Genomic DNA, 23663 nt, shown 5'->3' with positions numbered 1-23663 from the left:
TCCTGCGTATTTTCCGTTACAGCAGCTTCCTTTCTCTGGTTTGAATAAGCAGTCTTCAGGAGCAGGGCTCAGATATCAAGAATGCAGGCCTATTGAGACACTGAGAAAGTTTCAGTGCATTGAGAGGATACCTGAAATCCCTGTTTTCCTAGGGACCTACAAGCTGACTGCTGCCTAGAACTCAGGCCCCATCATAATATTTGTTGTCTGTGCTTTGGAGCTTCACCCTTGCAGGAGAAGCCCAAATACAGTTACCAAGCCACTTCATTGCTCATAATTCTCTAAAATGTCACTTCAGCTTCCTTTATAGTTTCTTGAAACTTAAGCTGATCTGACTGCCTAAAAGGAAAGCACTGATACAGAGGGCAGCCTAAAAGTCCTGCAAAATCATTGTATAGTTGCGAATTGCCGGGGAATGTATCAGCTGGGAGACAGTGCGTACCCACAGCGTCAAGACTGTATTTTTCAGCCACCGCTTGGGAAAACTGCTCAAAAAGCAGCCTCTGTGGAAAAAAGTAACACATGATCCCTGGTGACCACAAAATTACTCCCTGCTTGAATTTTGAATTCCCATCAACCTCCCTTCCCGTTTCTGCTTGACATATTCGTAGCCACTTGAAGGGTGAAACAGGTACTTGAGATACCCCTGCACCTGTCATAGGAGAGAATGCACAAGTATCCTACTCGATTCACTGTTATAGTGGTTTGTTTTTCTTTCTTTCTGTTTCTTTTTTTGAGAATGAACATGGATACTCAGAATATGCTTTTCATGCAAAAGTTTATTTTGCCCCAATATATAAAACATTCTGGCATTTTCTGCAACATTTTTATTTTCAAATAAACAACAAAAGAAAAGGGGGGAAAAATGTGGACATGGACTTTTTTTTAAATCTTTTTTTTTTTTTTGTCTTCTCATTGTAGTATTTTTTCTACAAATTTGGTAACGATCTTGTACCAAATTTATCTTTTTAAATACTTCAATGAATTAAAATTATTTAACTAAAATATTTAACTAATGCTATAGGTATTTTCCAGTAAAGAAATTGCTATTCTTAATATATAGTGTGTTAGATCCTTAAACAAATATATGCATTGGTTTAAATATTTTTAGGAAGTGTCATGTTTATGGAACTAGCAGGAGTAGGAGTAATGTTGTGTAATGGACAATCAAATGCAGAGCTATTGAAGTTGCGTGCTTAAGCTACGTGGATTTGGCTTCCAATTTAGCCATTCAGATTTTGTCCTTTAGCACTGAAGTTGCACTAACAGTAGGATCTTGTAAGATCTGATTCACTATGTTCTTAAAAATCTAAAATGTTTTTAGTTGAACTTCGTTAGAGGATATAATTATAATGGTAAAGAGTCTTTTCACAGTAAAACCTTATAAAAGCTTCATCTTTCAAGAACGATGAACAAGAAGGAAAATTCTTTTATTCTAACTATAATTTTAGGACCTGATTTTTTCAGAAGCACAAGAAGATTGATTTTATTTCTACTTTTTCTCTTGAATTGCTGTCCTAGAATTGACTTTGTGCTCCTTGGAAATTAGCAACACATTACAGATCTCTGCATCTATCTATGTTATTGAAGAAAAATGTTTTCATGATTCCGGAAGTACCTGCTACCTAATATGATGGACGCTGTCCACAGGACAAACTGCCATCTGAATCTGTAACAATTAGTTCATATTTACTCTTACTTATCATTTACAGAGTGAAACACAAAGAACTAATGAGAGCCAGACTTCATAGATTACTGTTGCTTCAGTCTAGCACTTTACCTTATAGATGTATTGATAAATACATCTATACTTAAAAGTTTCTGTTTTCCTAAATTCTTTTTGGACATTGTGGTTTGTTGGTTTGATTCTAAGTCTGGGTTTGGTTGCTTTAGTTCTTATCTAAATTTTCAAATTACTGTTGTTTTTATAGTAGCTTTCATAGTTCCTAGATAAGGGATTAATAAGGCAGCTTCAGGATTTATAGCAAAATTGCCTCAAATCCTCTAAAATTTTTAGTTTCCTATGCCCTTAACCACACAGAAAATTAGTAGTGAAATGCATGCCCTAGTGCCTATTTGAAAAGACTTTTAAAAAAAACCCAACCTTTTTTCTTTAAAAAGGCAAAATAAAATAAGAAATCTATGTGAGCATATTTTAAATATGTCCAAAAGAAGACGAATGCTATTAAGATTTATAAGTGTTGAAAATGAGTTTCCAATCAGAATAATTGCTATTCCCTTAAGAATATGGAAACATGTAAGAATATTTGAAAATACAAGGTATTTTAGAAAATAATAGAGGGGATATATCCTTTTTAAAGCATTCTTACAGTCAGAAACACATGTAAAAACATTTTTATCTTTTTTTTCAGAATTACCTCTTCCTCTTCTATTGATTCTGCACAGGGAAAATGCTGGTATTTTAATCAGTTGATGAAACTTAGTATTAAACATCGATATGCACATGAATACGGTGAACTAAACGTTACGGATAGAGATGGACCAGAAACACTTCAAAATCATTTAGAAAAAGCATCCACTGGCTGCCTACAGGAAAATAACCTCTTTATCATGGGTGTGACAGAAAATAAACAGGTCTTGTTGGATCCTTCCAAAAGATGGATTACTACTGGCGATACTCAGGCCACATTCATTAACTCCTCCATACCTGTACACCAAAAGGAAAATAAAGAAGATCAGAGAGTGAAGCAGAAGAGTACTGAATCTTGTATTAATTACAGTGGGGAGAGCAAAGACAACAATAACATGTCAGCCCAACTCACATCACAACAATCAGTGATAGTAGCAAGTACTATGAGAAGAAATCTCCAGCTTTTTGAGAATGATACGGAAAGGTAAGACAGATGTCAGATTGCTTTCAAATAGATTATTCAGATAGACAATAGGAGTGAGGATTTCTTATTTAAAACAGAGGCACAGAACTTGTAAGATAATATTTTTAAGCTTATTACACAATAAAGAGTTATATTGAGGTGTTGCACACTAGGCTTCCATATTAACAAGAATTCTTTGTGGTATTCTGTCAGTTGATATATTAGAATATAGATCTGTAAGCACTTCAAATAATTTAAAAATACTGTATAATAAGAGAATTTGAAAACTTCCTCTTGGTCTCCTTTAATTTCCTTTTTTTTTTTTTTGCAATAATGTTGTGACATCAGTTCAAACACACTTGCAGTGTTAAGAATGCAAATGCTGATGTTTTCCAGAAGCTTTGACTACAAACTAGTGTAAAGCTTTTTTGCTATACTCTTCATTAGACATTCAAGATTCATCTGTGTAGACTTTACAGTCAGTACCATTTAGAAGGCAAGAGGTAAAAATTCCTTAAATCTACCATCCTACTCCCTTGACCTTAGGCCTGTCTCCTGCTGTTGTGATGACTGAAGAGCTAGCAGCCTGCCCTGGTTTTGGTACTCCTCCAACATGCCTCAACCTGCTTCTTAAAACTAGAGACAGGGGTGAGAGGCCAATTCAACTTTTTCTGTGCCCCTACATTTTCTCCCACATGAAATACACTGGCTTGTTACCTCTATGGAATGTATTTACTGCTGATTTGTGTGGGTTTGGATGTACAGTCAGGGGAAACAGAAGCTGATTTTTTTTTTTTCCCTAAAGGGTCAAGGGTTCAGTTACAATTTCATAAGAATTCAGTTTCAAAAATAGATGTCTTGAGAACACTATGAAAAGCAGTAATGGTGGGTGTGCTTCTTTGTTCTGTTTAGACATGGTAAATAGGCAGTAGTGCTTAGTGGATACTTAAGACGCTAATAATTTGTCATAAAATTTATTATTCAGGAAGACCATGCAATTCATCATTACCTCTCAGCAACTTGAAAGCAAGAGTACAGTAGTCTACTGCAGAAGATGAATGCTTAAAAAAATTATTTTTGAAAAGTTAATTTAGTTTTTAGTTAATGTTTTAAATGCATTCTGTAAGTGTCTTTTTGGAGACGTCTCTTCAAAACAGAATGCGAACCAGTTTTTATGTTTGTTTTTCTAATTCAATTAATGCTTCCTACAGATGCAAAGCTTATAAAGAATTCATTTTTGGGGGTTGATAAACTTAATAAACACATTTAGGGCAAAAAATTATGTCTTGACCTCTGAAGTGTGCTGCTTTTTTTTTTTCTGAATAGTATTTCTCTATTTAAATAGATGCACTGCACAAGGAAAGAAATTATGTAAAGACTGGGGAAAATTTAAACCCACTGTCCAGTTGAAATGAGTATTTTGTGGAGAAAAGGATTCCAAGATAGTAAAGATAGTAAAGTCATAATGCAGAGCTGACATTAAACTTTTTCTCCATCAATATAAATTAATTGAATATATATTTAGAAATCTCAATCACTGAACAAATCTAAGTAGTCTGTAATTAGTGCTTGTTAAAAAATGAGCAAATTAGAAAATTTACGTGGATAACCACTAGTCAGAAGTCTTAGATTAAAGGGTAAAAGCAGGAAAAAGATGAAATTGCGCTTTCCATTTTTCCTGTCTGCTCCATTGGAAATATCTGTCTCGTGCAGTTTTCTCTTTAGTGCTTGGTATTTGCTTCTTTGGGTTTTTTTTTGTTGTTGTTGTTGTTGTTTTATTTTTTTTTTATACAGGTGGTGGGAGTAAGTGCACTCTTCCAAGAATTTATTCAGTCATTGTTAAACCAGTTCTACTCCTAATTCTTCCTTGGAGGACTCTTCCTCTACAATGATTATAAATGGAACAGAGCCCAGCAGAGATTAGTCTTTAGATAATTGGATTTCAGAAGTTATAGAATGTGAATATTCTTCTGAACATATATGTCACGTATGGGTTGTAATTTCATGTTTAATGGCAGAACTTTTCATTTGTCGCAAAGCACAGTGCTATGTTTTACGGTTGTAGTTTGGCAGATATGATAATCCAGTTGTACTGGCTGTGTCATTCATAAAGGTATTTATTTTTCTAGGAGAGTACATATGGCAGCGTCAGTGATCCAGTCCCTTTGGCGGCAGTACCATGCTCAGAATAAAAATGACTGCAACAAAACAGAGAATCATCAGTATACAGAAGCACTGAGACAGAAGCATGAAGCTGCCACAGTAATCCAGGTTGGTTTATGGTACTCTCTTTACTTGTTTTGCAAATTAAATAAGAAAAAAAATCTTACTCATTTTCTGTACCTGTACTTCTATCTGGTTTTGCTTATGAATTTATTAATAATTTAACAATTAAACTTTTGTTTTATTTACTCAACATAAGCTTGATGTTTCTAAAAGAGAGACTACTTTATGAAAAGTTTCATAGAAACATAAAAATATTTTCCCTGACTTATTTTTGCTTGATTTAATTCTAATATTATGCCTAGGAGATACTGTGCCCATGTTCTTACTGAGGTATGTCTGTGCTATTAAAGTGACAGATGCTGCGCAAGTAATATATCGTGTCTGATAGCTATATGACTAACTACTCTTCCTGTCTCTTCTATCCTACCTATCCATCTCTTTGCTTCTCTCCCCATCTCCAAAAACCAGGATTGCTTCATCCATATTGCTCTTGGGAACAGACCACGGCCTAGGCTATGGTAGATACTGAGCCGATAACAGTTAAATAGCATGGATTACCATTTGCAAGAGTTGAAGTCCATACCTTGATTCTGTCTAGTTTGCTAACCAGGCATAGTATTAGCCTGACACATTTCCAGAGTTAATGGGTTTTTTTTCTACATTTTGAAAGAAATTGACCCTGTGTTGGTTTCATATTTCAAGTTAACTTAGAAACATTCTGTATTGTAAGTCTTATATAAAAATGTCAGAAGTGACAGTGATTTAGGAGCAAAAATTTGTTACTGGAGTATATTGTGTAGCTAGCATATTAACAATTGATCTCAATAAGTTTATTTAATCATTTTTTGAACTTATATATTTGACCTCTACTACATATTAAATTGATGAGTTTCACAGATTTATATGGTGATTAATATGTACTTCTTTTCATTTGTTTCAAACATGACGATTTCCAAAGTGAGTATGAAAATAAAGTCCTTCATTATTTATCTTCTGTGTGTGTTACAGATTTTTAGGTCTCTCTTATATCCATCCTTACATACACTTTTTGGAAATAAAATTTTAGTCTGTTTAGTCTCTTTTCACATTACTCTGTAATTCTTTCTCTTTTTGTCCGTGTTTGAACCTTTTCCACAATTTGTTAAAATCTTTTTTTAAAGAAGCAACTAGAACTTAATTCCATAGGCAGATATATAATGAATTAGTACAGTAAGACAGTTTTCCTCTTGTTTCTTAGAAGCTACTAACATGCAATTTTTCTTTTTGATCATGACTGAGCACTGACCTGATGCTTTCATAGAGTTGTGTTTATCCTTCTGTAGATCAACAGTTTATCCTTCTGCAGATCTACAGTTTATCCTTCTGCATATATCATTAGGATTGCTTTTCTCCTTTGTATTTGTAAAAACTAATTGTGTGTGTTGAATGAAATATATTTGTCGTTTGATCATTCAGTAATATCAGGGTATTTTGTCAGGATGCTTATGCAGATCTGTAGGAAAATAAGAATGAAATGATAAGAAAGCAGTTCTAATACATTTAATAATTTTATAATAACCAGGAATTATGTGTGTAAAAAATGGTAAAATTTTCATTAATTTAGATGGTTGGACAATAATTTTCTAAAAATTAATGAGCTAAATGTTAAACCAGAATATGAGATTTACCCTTCTTATTTTAGTGCCTTCATTGCAAAGCCATTAAAGGTGGACAACACCAGTTCTTTCATGACAGTGAAAATTTTTTACATGGTGTTTTAAATGTGTAGGGCATCTTGAATTCTAGTGATGTCAAACACTGATTTTGGAGAAAATTGCTGTCTTGCATTTAGTTTTTTTAACTCCATCCATGTAATTGTGATCTCTGAAGTGTTTTTCCTGGATCTGATTCTATGCTTGGCATATGTTCCTAACAACCTTCCTCATTTTCTAGCACTTTAATTCCTAATGTATTCCTTTTTCTTTGAGATGATTGTGCTTACTGGTAATATTTTTTTAAAATAAAGAGCTTAGACAGTTAAGAAAGAGTAACTGACCTAGGTCAATTGCATGAGATGTCTCCAAGAATTGCTACTTGTAAACTGTAAGACATTTAGTACAACTGTATTTTTATTCTCAGTAATTTGAAAGTTGACACTCAGGTTTTTCTTATGTAGCCTTTCCTTTCAGTTTATAATAGTCCCTGAAGGAATTGTCAAATAATTAATTAGTTGACCCAGGTTTGTAGTTGAGGGAGTTGCAGGATTCCTTTCTGCTTACTTGTGGAGAGCCTCTTGAGTACTCTAAGCTTTAGACATATGCTGGCATTTAATTTGTCTTGTAGTTTTACATGTCACATAAAGTTCAAAAAACAGATCATTGAGCTATTAAACAAAGGCTCAAGATGTTTTATCTTCCTAATGGGATAACACAGAGAATCTGGATTTGGGTTTGATCTATGGCTTTGTGTAACATGCTTTAAATTTTTTGTTTAGGCATTTTGGAAGGGTTTTCTTTTGCGAAAGAAACTGGCCAGTGCTCTTGCAGCTGTTAAAAGTGATGAAGTGGAGGATGAATATGAAGAAATAAATGTGGATGCTTTCACCTTTCCTGAAGTAAGCACTGTCATTAGGATAAAATGTTCATTATTCTTCTTAAGGAATCATGTAGATGTTGGAATAAAAAAAAAATTGAAAGGACTACCAAAGCTAGAACTAACATGTTGGATGTCCAGAAATAAAGAAGCATTTATACATATATAGCTGATTTAAATATATTTGTCATGGATTAATTGATTCCTGCTCTTTGAGGTGCTCTGATAGTTACTGTGCTGTTAATGTCAGACCCACCATAGAATCCCTATTTCTACAGTTAAATGCAATCAAATGAAGAGAAGTACAGTTAAATCAGAAAAAAACCCAAACCTCACAATTAGAAGTTCTGTAATGCTCAAAATCCAGACATTATTACTAATAATTTTGGCAAGTTATATAGCATTAATAATGTTCTTTCAGTTTCAAAAGGATTGAAATTGGATCAGACATTTCCATTCTAAGGAATAAAAGCAGGCTCCAAAGGAATTTGGGGAGTACTGTCACTTTCAAAGTTGCATTTAGCTATACTTAAGTAAAAAATAAAAATGTCTACAGGATCAATATCATCATTCAGTAAACAAGGAAAAGAAATTTTAAAGGAACTTTATCTTCTATAGCCTCAAAAGACAGTCCACATAGGAAGTTCTAGACCCAGTATTCATAGTAAATAGTAAGGCAGCTGTTGATGACTTACCTATATATTTGACTGGAACACTTTTTTCTCTAATTGCTCACATTTGTTGCTGACTTTTTTTTTTAAATGCTTTCAGGTAAAGCAAAGAAAACTGACAGCAGTGTGGCCATTTGAGACCTAAAAGGATATGACTCAGATTTTTTTTCTTGTCTCTGAATGTGCTTATTCAGCTGCTGTGTCTTTGCAAAAGCCGTTTGTCAATATTCCACTTTAATTTTGCAAGGGAGATTGATGCGATAGCCCTACTACTGCCTGTACTGACAGGACTAGGTCCTGTTTATAATTATGTTTGTATTGATCATATCAAGTTATGAAATCAAAGATGTTGTTGGTTGGTGCAATGCAGTTTACAGTTGATCAGTCTTTGGTCATCTGAGTATCAGCCTTCTTTTGCCAACCCCTCCCTGTACAAAATAGCTGAACTTTGAATGAAATTGTTACCAATGACTTGATGACTTAGGGTAATTTCATTTTTTTCTCCCTTTCAGCAACTATTTTAAGATACATTTTCAGAATTATTGCCTTATTTATGATCACGCAAAATGGTTGAGGCAGGACTCCCAAGAATCAGAGAGGAAATGTGTGTGTGTAAACATAGAGACCTGGCTTAAATTTTAGGATTTTTTTCATTTTAATTTGAAATATATATACAAAACAGTTTCATTAGTTGATGTTCTCTGATCCCTGGCTTCTTTCTAAAATAATAAAAAGCAGAACAATGAAGGTTTTATTACTTCACACAGGAAGGAAGTATCTGTTCATATATTTAAAAAGGAAAATATCCTGTTTTGAATTATTCAGCCAGTAGGCCAGAGTCTTACACACTGTGTTTCAGTCGAGCCATTCTTGTTTCACTCTGTTTGACCCAAATAATCCTGTCATGGTTTTTTGGTTGGTTGGGTTTTTTTTAATTGCTAAACTGAAAACTACATAGACAATTCTGTTCCGTCTGTCAGCCAGACAGTTGCATTTGGGCAGGTGCTCATGAGGCCAGGGACAAAAGGAAGGGGTGGAGAAGGCAAAAAAAAGAAGCCCAGCTGACTTCAGAGAGATTTGTACTGTATCACCCCCTGATGTTACCACATATTTTTTCTTTTCTTTCTTCCCCCCCAAATTGTTATTGAGTTTATTAGGTAAGGAATAAAACATGGGTTTAGGGAGAAATTCTCAGGAAGTGTTTAGGATCAGATGATGACAGGTGAACCATGAACTGACATTTTAATTTGCACAGCATGCCCAAAGGCTGAACTAGGGACTGAGGTCAAATGAGTTACTCAAGCCCTTAGCTTCTTGTGATGAAAAATATCATCTGTTTTCTACAGAGCGGTGTATGTGATAAATTTACAATGTATGCATCTGTGAAGAATATCCTTTGTTCAGTGAGTGAACATTTCAATGTTTAAGATTGATGACTGTAACTAGAATTATACCCTGTAATATTTGTCATATTTTTTCTTTTTGTTTTCTTTTTTTTTTCAAGTGTATATCTTGTCTGTGCTGAAGATTTTGATTGTGAGAAACGTGTGGCTTAACTGTGATGGGCATACACTCTGCTCTGACTGCTCAGACTAGCTAGTCAGTACTAGGTTGCCTGTTTCCATGTGTGTTTAGCTGTTTTGTTCTTTGCAGTTGGGTGATGCCAGATCACATGGACTTTCTACTTCTACAGAGACAAGCCACAGAAACTTGGAACAGTCAATACTTCCTATTCCTTCCTTTCTGGCCTCAGTGTTTTACGGCAAAGTGCTGAAGCAGAGCCAAATAATGACACATGATATCAGTGGCTATCTGTTGTATCTCAAGCAACTGTGTAGGGAGGAGTACATATTGCTGGGCTAAGAGATCCCATATGCTAGGGTGTGAAGGAAGAGAAAAATATTTGGACACCATTTTGCACTGCAGATTTCACTGTTGTATAGGGTGAGTGAAATGAGAGAGAAGGGCAGAAAAACCTTTCCTTATTGCAAACTGATACAAATATATTAAATCTTGTCCAAAAGTTTTTTGAATAGTTCACTATTTTGTGTTTGGGTTTTTCTTATTCTGTTATGTAGATTTCAGTCATAATGATTTTATTCAGTATTACCTAGCATTCTACAAAGTCACTAGTCTGCAAGCACCTTTTTAAACCATTTGCAAATATCACAGTGCAATAAGTCATTTGGCATCAGTCTTAATTAAGTAACTGTTTAATATCTTCATTATAAACTTAGTGTACCCAGTGCTTAATGGAAGGTGAGGCTGTGAAACAGCATGGGGAAAACCCTAGTCATTGCCAAAGACCTTCACTTTAATTCATTTATGCCTATTGAGCAATGGTATATTTTTAGTACGACACCATATCTCATGAAAAATGGATTGTGTGTGATTGGGCTAGAGGAATTAGCTTTGACTTGCTCACAATAGCATGAATATTAATAGTTTCACCTGAAAAATTCCTGATACCTTCTTGTATTCATATGAACTCCCATACATTGCCAAAGATGCAATTGATGACAGTTTTGTATCTGGTTTATTGTGCAATTTCAAACAGTTTATCTCAGATGAGATGAAAGATCTGGCCGACAGATGTCTCCGAAAGTATGAGCCTGGTATTTAGTGATATTTTCATGTCTTTCATGTGGATTTTGGAGAATTCCAGCCTATATGCTCCAGAAGGCTGATTTTAAGGCAACCTTTCATCAGCAGTCCATCCATGTAGCAAACAATCTACAAGGCAGAGCTCACTTTACCTCTGGTGGACAAAATGTGACAACACATTTGCTTGACATAGCTCTTATTTTCTGTACCATCTAAATATCAGCACTGCTATTTTCTTGATGTGAATATGTTGTGAGCCAAATTCAAAACGGCTGAACTTGCCAATGTGTCAGAAAGCTGAATAAATAGAATATGATGAGTATTGAGGCAGTTCTTTACCTTGAGCAGTGATCACTGCTTTCCTACACTGAGTAAGCATATGGACACATCCTATTCTCATCAGGAGAGGTATCAATATTGATGATTATGTGGCACAGAAAGTAAGTACTCTATTTTTCAAACTTTCATTTTTTAATTTAATTTAAATGTCTAGTCATACTTTTTAAAAAAGAAAGTCACTTTGTAAGTTGCAACCAAGCTAAAAAGAAATCTATCACTCCTTTTTTCATCAAAGGCAATAACTCTGTTGCCCTGAGACCAAGTGTTGTTCTCCTTCTAAGCTTGATTATGTAGATTTTTAAAATTGCAGTCTTCTTGACAGCTTTTGAAATTATTCATCAGGAGTTTCCTTCACATTTTTTTCGCATATCCACACTCAGACACATAGTCATTTCTAATTTTTTACTTGCCTTCCGCAACATCTAGGTAGCATTTTTCTTTTCCTTTTTTCTCATTTTTTTCCTTTTTGAAGGATGGAAAGAATGAAAACTACCTCTTGTGTGCTAACTCTTCAAAAGTAAACAGCAATTAGAACAACAATTTCCTCACATCTCCCATCTTTAGTATTCTTATCACATATCCCAACTAGAGCCATACGATGTGTTCTGTCTTCTGATAATCCTTCAGAATGTGGTTTGTCTCAGGGTGTGAGCTTGTGACTGTGAGCTTGTGACAGTGATGTTGTTGCTAGTGCCAGGAAATAAGTGTAGCATATGGATTAGAAGGTCCTCATAATGTTTATTTCTTGTATCTTGACACTCTTATATATGTCTAGCTCTTGTAAATGTCAGATCAGGATCCAGTTTTTCTGTATTGCATGCTGCAAAGAATATGATCCTTTTTCCATCAAATTGCATATAAAGTTACAATGTTGTAGAAAAGCAAAAAAGTGTCTGATGAAAATTTCCTTAGATACATTCCGTTCTTTTAAAAAGGAGGGAAAAAACTGTGTCCTAAGTAATATATTGAACGATCAATCTTTTTTCCATGAGTGTTTATAAATGATCTCTTGATATGTTCCTGTTTCTTCAGCTGCTGTGTTAGTGAATTGCATGCTATTCTCAATCTGTGGCATCAACAGACTCATAAACCTTCTACCTCCTTCAGTAGTGCTGCTTATCTTACATGCTGAAATCTTGTTTTCTAGTTATCTGATAGATATTTTGGTCTTGAGAGTATGTTGTTGCAGTCAGTAGCTGATAAAATAAACACAAACACAGCTACTAGAAGTTGTGACTGTCACTAACACTCCAGCCTCACAGTACTTTGTGCTTTGATTGCTTTCTGGCCTTCCACTATGAGATCTGAATTCTTCATACCACCTGAAATGCTGTTAATTTTTAAACAGAACCTATCTTCACAGCTTGTCTCTGCTCAGTTCTTGGTTCAATAGCCAGATTCAAACAAATACTTCCCAAAGGAAAGCCCACTACAGATATAATTTGGAACCTATATGTAGTCAGTGGTATATTTTTTTTCTAAATTACATTTAGCTTCTATGACATATCAAAGTGTAGTGATGTCATTAATTATACTTCCTAGTCTTATTTCTCTAAATACAAAGTCAAGCCTCGGAACTGAATAAACAGGCCAAGCAATGGAAAAATGTATCAAAGTGCAAAAAGCTTTAGTTCTTTGAAGTTTTAGACCCATTATAGTTGCCTGAAAGGAAAACTGTTTTAAGCCAAAGGCATCATTGTAAGTGGAAGCAATAATACAGGCATCAGTTCTTCTCAGTAAGTACATCTGCATCTGGAATCTCTTGAAAGCTGAGCTAAGGACCTCAAATCACTGAATTTATCTCCCCTAAGTTCTTTAATTTTTGTGTAATGTTGAAATTGATGTTTTAATATAGGTATAGATTGTGTTTAAAGTATCTAGTTAAATGTCTGGTAATTAGCATGTCCACATACACTGATTTCCATTAAAAGAGATCTTTAGTAACCCATATTTACTAATTTCGGGAGCTATCCTAAGTGATTTGTCCGTGCTTTGTGAGAAGAGGCCATTGATGCAGTGAATATTGTAATTGAGTTAAATTGCAGTACTTAAAGGAGGAACCGAAGAAGAACATGACATGTCAGCTTCTGTTCTCCTCTGCTCTTAAATCTATGCATGTCTCATTGCCTGGAGCTTGAAATCCTCTTAGTTTAGAACATAGCAGTTGTTATCCAATTGGAGCACAGCTTGCCTCCCCTGAACAGAGGTCCAAGGGAAGAGATAGGATGCATCCAAGGGGATTCAACAAGCTGCCTGATGTCATTTTGAGGTCACTCTCTATCATCTTTGAAAGAACATAACTGGCGGATGTTACTGGTGACTGGAAAAGGGTAGACATCACACCCATCTTCAGGAAAGTCAAGAAGAAAGATCCAGGGAACTACATGCCAATCAACATTATCTCACTTCCTGGGAAAGTTTGGAGCAAATACATTCAGAAGCCAGTTCTAAACCTATGAAAGATGATGACTGGGAAAAACTAGCATGGGTTTACCAAGGACTAGTCAACTTCATTGTTTTCTGTCACAAGGTAACTGGCAGTATGAATAAGGGTAGTGCAGTGCATATTGCGTTGCCCTTAGCAAGGCCATTGACTGTCTCCCACAGCTTTATTCTCAAAATTTTTTGAGGTGTGAGTTGAACAAGTAGACAGTAAAAGTCACTGTCAAATTAACTGCACTGCCAGGCTCAAGTAGTGTGTTCTTTGGTGCCAAGTCCAACTTGTGGACAGTAATTATTAGAGCCCATCATGGATGGTAGGGGGCCCAAAATAGTTAAAATTTTAATTACCAACCTGGAACAGAATGCAATCTCAGCAATTGTGCAGATGGTAGCAAATTGAGGGCAGTGACTGGAGGATCAGGATGTTCTCTAGAGCAGCCTGCACAGGCTAGATAAACAGGCTGACCAGAGCCTCATGATGTTTAACAAGAGCAAGTCCAAAGTCCAATATGTATGGGCAATACTGTTGGCTAGGAGCTGACTGTCTAGGAAGCAGTCCCAGAGCAAAGGATATAGGGTCATAATGGACTTTCTTTGCCATGCACCATGCAATTCTTCAGTTCTTAACAGTGGAAACAAAGAATGGTAAAAACAAAAACAAAAACAAAAATCTTCTGTGCTATAACACTCTCTTAATTTAGCTAAAAACTACATGACTTTATGTCTAGTTTGTCCTTGAACAGAGTGGGCTAAGGAATCCTAAATGCTAAATATTGTTAAAACCATCTCCTAGTACTCAGTCTAGTAATTTTTTTGCATGAAAGATACTTATTAAATTTTTTTATATGGAAACAGGAGTAGTTGCTGATCGTTTCAGAAATCTGAGTTTACACCAGGAAAACATTGCAAAGAATCAGCTCCTGAAGCTCTAGAATTTCCCAGAGAGTAGCATTGCAGGTCCCAAAAGACTAAAGTTGTTGAGACTACAGTTATGAATCAACAAATTTCAACTTGAAGATTCATTTGTGCATAATTTATTTCAAACAGAAGAGACAGTGCTAGGGACGTATAAGGATGACAATATAAGTGAAGCTGAGAGGTTATTGAGACATACCTTCTTTAGAATTAAGCATATTGTAATGTAATTAGAGATTTTTTAACATAAGTTTCAAAAAAATATATGCTTATAACTTAGTCTTTCTTTGCTCTTTGTCTTCCAAATACTTTTTTGTTCTTGTTTCTGAAATAGGGACTTTTAAGCAAAAAGAAAAAGTTGTCTTGAAATTGAATAAAATCTCTCATGTGACCTGAACTTTTAAACATGTTAAAGGTTAAATGACTATAAACTTGGGACTAGTCTATTTTTTATTACCATGTGCTTCGGCTTGATTTCCCTTCTTTTGACAAAACTGTAAACTGAAGTACAGCTTTCTTTTCTATTGTGTTTTTAGTGTTCATTATCAAAACTTGATAGAACATTTTGGGTTGTGTTCCTTTGAAATTGTATATTTTTTGAATACATGGTATTTAAAGGGGTAGGGATGAGTGGTTCCTTGACTGTTTGTCTTTCTAAGTTTTTAATTAATTTCCCCTTGAAAGTTTTTTTTTGTTTGTTTTCACAGAAGCAAAAAAATCTGGAAAAAGGCTTACAGGGACATGGCAGCTAAAATTTTGTCATGTGGCAGAGTCAGAGAGGGGAAATCCTGAAGATTCTTGTCATTTTAATGGGGAAAGACCATATCTGGAGTCCTAGACCTATTCTGAGGGATGGCCTGAAGGTTCCAGGAGCTTGATGTTTATTTAGGTGGTTGGGCACATATATCTCAAAAGATTTTTGAAGCATAAGTTTCTGATGCTTACTTGAACTATGTCTAACCTTTGTGGTTGAGGTTACCATTTACACATCTCTATTTTTTTATTCCTATATTCAAACCAAGGACACAGAACTTCCTTTGAACACTGTCAGGCTTAAGATAAAAATGGATTTTTGGAAAAGTTTAGGTCATGTAGATTATGAATGACTGACATGAAGTACAAAAAGATTCAGACTTTTGGAGAGTTATGTATGTAAACATTCAGCCTTTTATTTGAACAAAACCTTTTATGGTCCTTGAAATTTTCATTGTTCATTTACTTTTCCAAAACAAATTCTTTCCATAATTTTATTCATATTTATTATATATTTTAATAAATCACGTAGATCCATATATTAAATATAAATACATATAGTCATTAGAATTTGAGAGAACAGCTAGTTTTCTAAGCTTAATAAAAAGTTAGGAAAAATGACATTTGGAGAAGACATTCCCCAATAAAATTTTCTTGAGTGTTTTTATTAACAGAATGTTGGGATTTTTTCCAGTAATCATCAATATATCCTTCTTATAAATGGACAACTACACAACTATACTTGTCCTCTAATTTTCCTACAAGAATGTACTTTAATAATTAACCAGCTTTTGTAAGTCTATAACATCTCTTGGGGTCAATTAATCACTGCAATGTTTCTCTGGAATTCGTATGATACTGACTACTTTTTTTGGCTTGAAACTTTGTTTGGTTTTAGCAGTCATAAGAATGCAGCTGTACCCAGCTTTCTTTTCTAATGTATATATATTGTCTTATATAAAGACAGGGCAGAAAGAGAAGCATTGCCAAAGGTTAAAATAACCTTTATTAGGGTGCTAACCTATTTATCTTCAACGCATAAAATATGTGAAAAAGAGTGAAAGAGAAACTCAGAGTAAAGGACTGTTTTTCCTACTGCTTGCAGTTCAGAGGTATATTTTCTGTAAAATGTATATCCACTACATAGTCTAATAAAAAAGATTTAATTTTTTTTATAAAATATTTACATATAGATTTAAAATGGCAGAATTTAGACTGAATTTTTGTAGTATTGGACGTGGAATAATAATGCAACTAATAGGTGATAGAGTTAAGGATGTTTATATCTCATATTTTCTTAGCTTTGGAAGTTTTTTAAAAAGTCTGGGTCTGATTTGATGCTTAACTTCCTAACATTGAACTAAGCTTTACACTTGAACTTGTGTTTCACAGAAAAACTAGTCCATAGAGTATTCTGATTCCTAAAAGGACTGGATGAAAGAAAAGGCTAAATACACAAATATATTCTGATCTTTAATTTCAAAGGAAGTTTTCAATCACAATCTATCAACAATACACAGAAGAGCATAGATAAGTGATCTGGTCCTTCTGTTTCAGCTATAAGAGCTAAAAATCTGTGATTTCTTAAGAAATTTGTCAAAACTTATGTAGGATTTTAGAGAAGAAATTCCTAGCAAATACTTAGGCCTTGGCAGAAATGAAGTTCAGTTTAAAAAGAAATGAAAGATGTTGTCCTGGACTAGTATGATATTTGAATGAGATATCACACAGAATGAAATATGTTTGCCAGGAACCAAGAGAGAAAGTTACAGCTTTCTGCCAGATGAAAGGCAGTTCAGTAGGCTGCCTGTGAGTATCCACGGGGGTAACCTTCAGTATATGATCCTTCTGCCTGACCACTCCCTCTCCCAGTCTAAGCAATTATTTAACCTACAGAATGTCTAACACCAGGAAAAGTAGTTCTTCATGTAGCATATATTGCCCAAGAGGAATTTTTTTCACCTTATTTGAAATAGTAATAGAAGGCTGTTGAAGGTTCTGCCTTTCACTTGTCTTTTTCTTTTAACTTTTTTAGTCTTGAAGTGAGCAAGACTTTAAGTGCACTATTCAAATATGCTCACTAAAAACTAGGAAAGAAGAAATCAAGGACATCACCACCTCGAAGAACTTTATTCAAATTTGTATTCTATAGAGAAAGCCAGTGGAAAGGTTCATTCTGATTCATTTATTTATTTACTCTTATTACATAGTATTTTTATTAAAAATTAATTTGATTGTGGAGAGTGCAGATACATTGTAAAATCTGGTTGAAAAAGGGCCATTCTTCCTGAGAATGACGTTAATGGTCTGCCTCATGTAGGGGAGCAGAAGTCCAGAAAAACACATTAGACAAAACCAGGCAGATGAACTGAAGGGTGAATCTTTTTTTAAAAGTGAAGAATTCCACATATTATTTCTGTGAAATTGTAATGTAGAAATACTGCTTTGAATAGAAGATCCTTTTTTCCCCTCTACCATTCTTCCTGTTCTGCTGTAGTGATCAGGAGCCAGTCATAACTCTGAGTTCACAGAGTATTTTGGATGTTAATTTTCTTCTGCTTGTTTATATTCTGTTGGGTAATTTTCCTGGTTTTATCTTAAAATACCATATAAATAAAAGCACTACATAAATATAATTTTTTTTTCTGACTAAACCATTGCTATCTTGAAAACAGTGAATGAGTCAATGAGGAAATGAAAGAAGAAAGGAAAGAGGTATAAAGAGTTAGTTTTCCCTAATTTTCAAAGATAGTTTCAGAGTTTTGCTAGGTGGTGATTCTGAGATAGACCATGTTTGGAAACATGGGGGAGCTTCAGCTCCCATGGCATTCAACATGTTGGTGTTTTGAAATTAATCTGGACTACTTCAGCAGTTATATCTTCTGAGCGTTGTACATGATTTGCATTTTTTCTGGATTGACATAGAAGTGACCTGGCAAACACACTGACTAAATAGTTATATTTGTCACTAGAAAACAGATTACTGTTTTAAGATGAGGAATATGTCCCTAGATTTTAGCAGAAAGACCAGTTTCCAAGATCTGAAAGAATATACTAAAGGAAGGATTATCCTCAACATGTCCAGCTTCTTTTATTCTTTCCATAAGCCTCTGCTACTGAACTCTTCTGGAAGCAGAGTACTGATGTAGATAGATATTTGGTCTCACCAGAACAGAGTTGTGAGATGTCAAATGCTGGCCTTACTTTTCAGCCTGTATTGTTCATGCCTTCTTGCATCCTCTGCTTCAAACTCTAGTACAGTTTTGAGGATTGGTTTGGTTTCTATTACACTCTTGTGATCGATCCTCCTTGATCTCAAAGAGATGAAAGGCAATATGTGATGGCATTATTCACAGTTTGGACAATTACTTATAGAAGCACTTCAAAGCTGAGTGTAGATTTGACACTGTGTCCTGTGAACTGTTTTTTGTTCATGGTTTAAATATAACTCAGAACAGCCCAAATTACATGTGTAGTCATTATAAAAGATTCTTTAGCTCCAGATTGTAATCCAGAGCATATAAAAGATTACTAGGATTAGATTGTATAAATAACAATGGCACTAAAACTCTACTTTTCAATATTAAGACCCAATTAAAGTTAAAAGAGCCATTCTCAGTGACTTTGGTGTTGTAGGATTGAATTCTGTTTCTGAGAGCACAGAAGTTTAATATTTGACATAAATAGTCATTACATTTTACAGAGGAAACAATAGAACAAATATTTGAAAAATGAAGGAATAACAAAATGAAAAAGGCTATATGCCATGAAAAAGAATCCCTAAGTCTCCAGAGTTTATTAATGAGCTGCAAAATTAAAAGGGGGAAAAAAAACCCTGTAAGAGTAGTCTCTCAAAGGATAAATGCATTGTGAACCAGAATAAAAAGTGCCTGATCCTAATGGATAAATGGAAACAGCTAATAATATGAAAGTTTTATTACTAAAATTCAGAAAGAAAACCCCAAACCTGAATTCACATCTCCTTCTTGTTGAAGAGTGGTATCAGGGATAATTGTGTTTAAAAATTTAAAAATTAGTTTTAAACAGGAAGTTAAAATGAATTTATTTCTGTGAGGTGTAGCAAAAAGTAGAAAGGTCCGTGTATGTTTTATGTGGTTGTGAAACTTGAAGTAATATAGTCTTTTTGAACCAAACACTGGAAATAAAGTATGGAGGATATAGAAGTATAAAAGATATCTTCAGATGAACTTAAGTGTGTTAAATCAACTATGTATATGATTTACACATATGTGTAAAGCTACATTGTACTTCTCAGTATTTATGAAATCAACTCCTTCACTTGGCTTTAGAAAGAAATATTAATGTAGTATGTCTGTAGCTGTTTATGTAAACCATGCAATCAAATACTATGATTTTATTTACTTTGTAATTCCCATCAGATTGTTGTCTTTTTCTCTTAGTGGAAAATATCAGTAGAAATGGATCTTGTTTTTAGCCTTAGGTGTTGGTAAATCTGTCATAAACTTTTCCTTATTTATAATTTATGACTGTTTATGGGAAAGATATGGACAGAAGTTTCTTGAGCTTAATGCTGTGAAAATCTCTGGGGAAAACATAGTAGAAGAGCACATATTTGACAATCAATTATGTCTTTATTTTTGTTGGACAAAGCAAACATCAATATGGTATATTTTTGTAATATGCTACACAGTTGTAGGAGATGTGCTTACTGATAAATCAGTTATCTTTTTTTTGTCTTGCATATTTATACCTTTGAATCATGCTTTAATATTTTCATTGATATTGTTTTCAACACTTAGAACACTGAAATACATTTTATAGGCTGCAAAAGAAATAACACAATTAATATTAAATTCATAAATGGCAAATGCTGGGCTAGAAAAATACTTCTGAGAAAAGTTTCAACGTCAATATTAAAAGTAAAGAACTTTAATTTGGCTATGGTACAACTATAAAACAAAATTATTCAATCAATGTACTGTTAAGGGATTCTTGTACCAAAAATTGACTGCATCCTTGAGTGTTATCTCTCACGTTTCTTTTTTTTTTTTTAATTTCTATCACAAACTATGTCATGAGAGAGGTAAAAATTCAAATAGCTAGGATGCAGGCTTGGCCTGAAATCTGACATTAGAGCTCAGATCATATTCACTGATAATGTAAGACATTTAGATACTCAGGTAATTAATGGACACATTATTGTACACATCAGTGAAGTTGATTGACATTTAAATTGTACAAGAAGTGGAAATCTACATCTCTCTCAGCTGTATGGATTCTTTTGGAAATAGAGGGGGGAAAAAATTCGTCTGAACTTTGCTTTTTATAAATCTTTATATATCAGCAAAGTTGAAAACACATCTTTTGCAAATATGGAGTTCACCTCTGGCTGGATTGTATACCCAGACTTGGAAAAGAAGAGAAAAACTCTCATCTGAAAATCTAAAAATCTAATTTGCATAGTGCAATTGAAAAATAAATTTAAAGAGGACAGGGAGGAATAATATCTCTTTTCACTGAAAGTTTTTGGTCAGATTTTCTCCCTTTTTCATAGCTATTAATTTTGACCATTCTGCCCATATTTAAATGGTTATCTTTGAGATTTGATTTGCTACAGTCTGCTTCTGGAATAGTTTTTTTTAGTGAAAATTGTTTGAATCAACTATTCAGTGGTTATCAGCATAAGAGTAATCACTGAGAAGAGCTAAGTTACTGGGTTGTAGGTAATTGTTATAGTTAAAGAATGTGATGCATTTTATTTGTTGCATGTCTTTACAGTTTATTTATATAGATTTCCTAACATATACAACCACTCAAGAGAGGAGGTGTAGTGAAAAGGATAATGTTGTATATTTATCATTAATTGAAATGGTAAGGAGGGGAAAAATGGTAAAGAGACATTACCTTTAATAATGAGGGCATAGAATTTATCCAGATTTATTAAATAAAGGAATGAAACCCAAAACATACTGTAATCAAGTAATAGGGAATTCCTGAAGCAGGGAATCAAAGATCCCTTTTAAGACATGAAAATAAAATAAAAATTTATTATTTTTAAAAGCATGGTCAGATTGGAAGCAGAAAGAGTGATCTTCAAGCCACCAAATTACATGACCAGTACCTGAAGTAACCTTTCAAAATAGCTGGAATATGATCCTTTTGTCTCTCAGAAATTCAAAGGGCTTGGAAGACCTTGTTCGCCAATCTAAGGCTGTACAAAGTCCTGTTTACACAAACTACACAGTAAGGTATCCAAAGTTAGAATAATTTCTCAGGGTCAGAAATCAGTACAATTTGAAATATTTTATGAATGGGAGAAAAGTAGTCCAGTTTTATAAATTAGACATTTTCTAAAGAATGAACCCCAGCCTCTTTGCTGCTGAAATAAGAACCTGAATGACTGAGCCCTGTAAGTCAAGCCAAATTCTTCAGCAGTATTTACTTACCGTGTGGGAGTGATTTACTTCTCTCACTTATCAGAATATATTGAAAGAACATGTGGTAAAAAACCTCAGTGACTTATAAGAAAAATAAGTCATATACAGGTTGAGTTTGAACCAAAGTCTAAATTTCGTTTTTATGAAAGAAAACTGAATTCTGCCTTAGGTACTACAGACACTAGTTGGCAACTAATTCTGTCACCCCTCTTCTTTCCAACCATTACTTTAGTTTCCAAATTATTCCATTACATCAAAAATAAAAGTGCTTAATTGAAGAAATAAATACATGTAGGATTCACTTTTTTAACCCCAAATTTTAATGAAAACTTTCCTATTTCAGTTCGACTCAATGAAAGCAAGTTTGACAGAATCAGGCACCTACATCTGGACATAAAATACTCAATTAGGCAAAAACAGCATACAAAGCTGTTCGTGTTCTTTATGCCTTTAAGTACCTTGGGTCTGTATTTTTTCAAAGTTTGGCAGTCTTTTGTAATAACTTGGGTCTATTAACAATGTTGGAATAAAATTACAGGAATTTGAGAAGCAAGGGATGCATCTTATTTACAGAACAAAATCAAACCCACAAAAAAACCCCCCACAACCCACAAATACTGTTGATCTGATTTGTTTAAAATAAAACAGTACAATACAGCATCTCCAAAGGTGTTTTGAGTATGATTGCTCTGCAGGTAGCAGTTCTGATATACCATTTGAAAACACAGTCTGTAGGACACTTTAAAAGAGACTTTGCAAGAGTTATCAAAAGTAAACTGATTTTATCAGTGCACTATATGACTTTGCTCATTCATGCAGGCTGCGTTAGAGAAGGAATGGCTAACTCTAGATTCCACCCGTTTCCCTTCAAAAACACTCCTGCTCTCAAACCAGCTGCACTGGCCAAAGGTAACATGTCACAGAAACATCTTAGTCTTCAGTCTTTATTCATTCCTTAAGGATATGCTATTCTGGGGTGATTAATACGACAATCTAGTGACTTGAAAAACACAATTACTTTTAGAAGTCTCAGACTTCCTCCTCATCTCCAGATGCAATTTTTCTTTTAGATTTTCTTTCATTTGCCTAGTTTTTCTTTATTTTGGATTTATTTCAACACTTTACTTCACAGTAGCAGAAAAAAAGATGATGTGCTTCATCTGCACATTTGGCAATGGATTAAAAATTGCTAGTTGACAAACTACTTTAAAAGTACTACGATCTGCATTATATGACAACAGCTGAATGTTTTCAGAACAGCTAAAGGTCATCGAACTGTAATGTCTGCTAGTTATTTGATAAACTTTGAAGTTTTAGCTTTTTGTTTTGGTAGAGTTTTCTATTCTTGTTACAAGCACAGTATTATTGGTGTTTTATTTACTACAATTAAGACAAAGGGGTCTTATAAATGTATAATTCATTATATTTTGGGACGTTAAGTGTAACTAAAGTCACCTTTTTGTCCTAGTTAGTTGAAAGTAAGGTCTGTAATGGGCATATCACCATTAAGAATCATTTCAGTTATAGTAATAGCCTCTGCAAACTCCAGTGCAGGTTTTCCTGCACATTTTAAACTCAAGCTTACAGGGACCATCAGCTGCATCCTTTTCTTTGTCTTAGAAGTTTTCTAGGCCTTCAGATTCCAGTGAACATTCAAATAGTTTGCCATTGTCACCCCAAGAAGTTTGGCAGTGTGCTAACAGACCACATTCAGACTCAGCAGAAAATATCCATTTTCATAGCAGGTAAGTTAAATAATGTATTTTTAAAATTATATTTAGTTCATTTGGGTTTGACAAAAGTTAAAATGAGAAAAAGAGGCTATTTTCTGATGCTTGTGCTACTTTTGGTTAATGTGATATTGCTGGTGTTAAAATGTATTTACTTGC

General features: G+C 34.2%; 1 protein-coding gene across 1 annotated transcript in view; it reads left to right on the top strand.

The window, feature by feature from the left end:
- Positions 1-2365: 2365 nt before the first annotated feature.
- LOC135414598 (leucine-rich repeat and IQ domain-containing protein 1-like) overlaps positions 2366-23663 on the top strand; it is a 58854-nt gene continuing 37556 nt past the window's right edge. The window contains exons 1-5 of the mRNA XM_064655533.1: positions 2366-2855; positions 4964-5105; positions 7534-7653; positions 22594-22683; positions 23395-23519. Of these exons, the coding sequence (XP_064511603.1) occupies positions 2434-2855; positions 4964-5105; positions 7534-7653; positions 22594-22683; positions 23395-23519 (899 nt within the window). The 5' untranslated portion in view covers positions 2366-2433. The remainder of the gene's footprint in view (positions 2856-4963; positions 5106-7533; positions 7654-22593; positions 22684-23394; positions 23520-23663) is intronic.

The sequence above is a fragment of the Pseudopipra pipra genome, chromosome 5 (assembly GCF_036250125.1).
Source record: "Pseudopipra pipra isolate bDixPip1 chromosome 5, bDixPip1.hap1, whole genome shotgun sequence".
In the NCBI taxonomy this organism is placed as follows: Eukaryota; Metazoa; Chordata; class Aves; order Passeriformes; family Pipridae; genus Pseudopipra; species Pseudopipra pipra.
The sequence above is the reverse complement of the archived record's forward strand: the minus strand, read 5'-3'. Positions and strand labels throughout refer to the sequence as shown.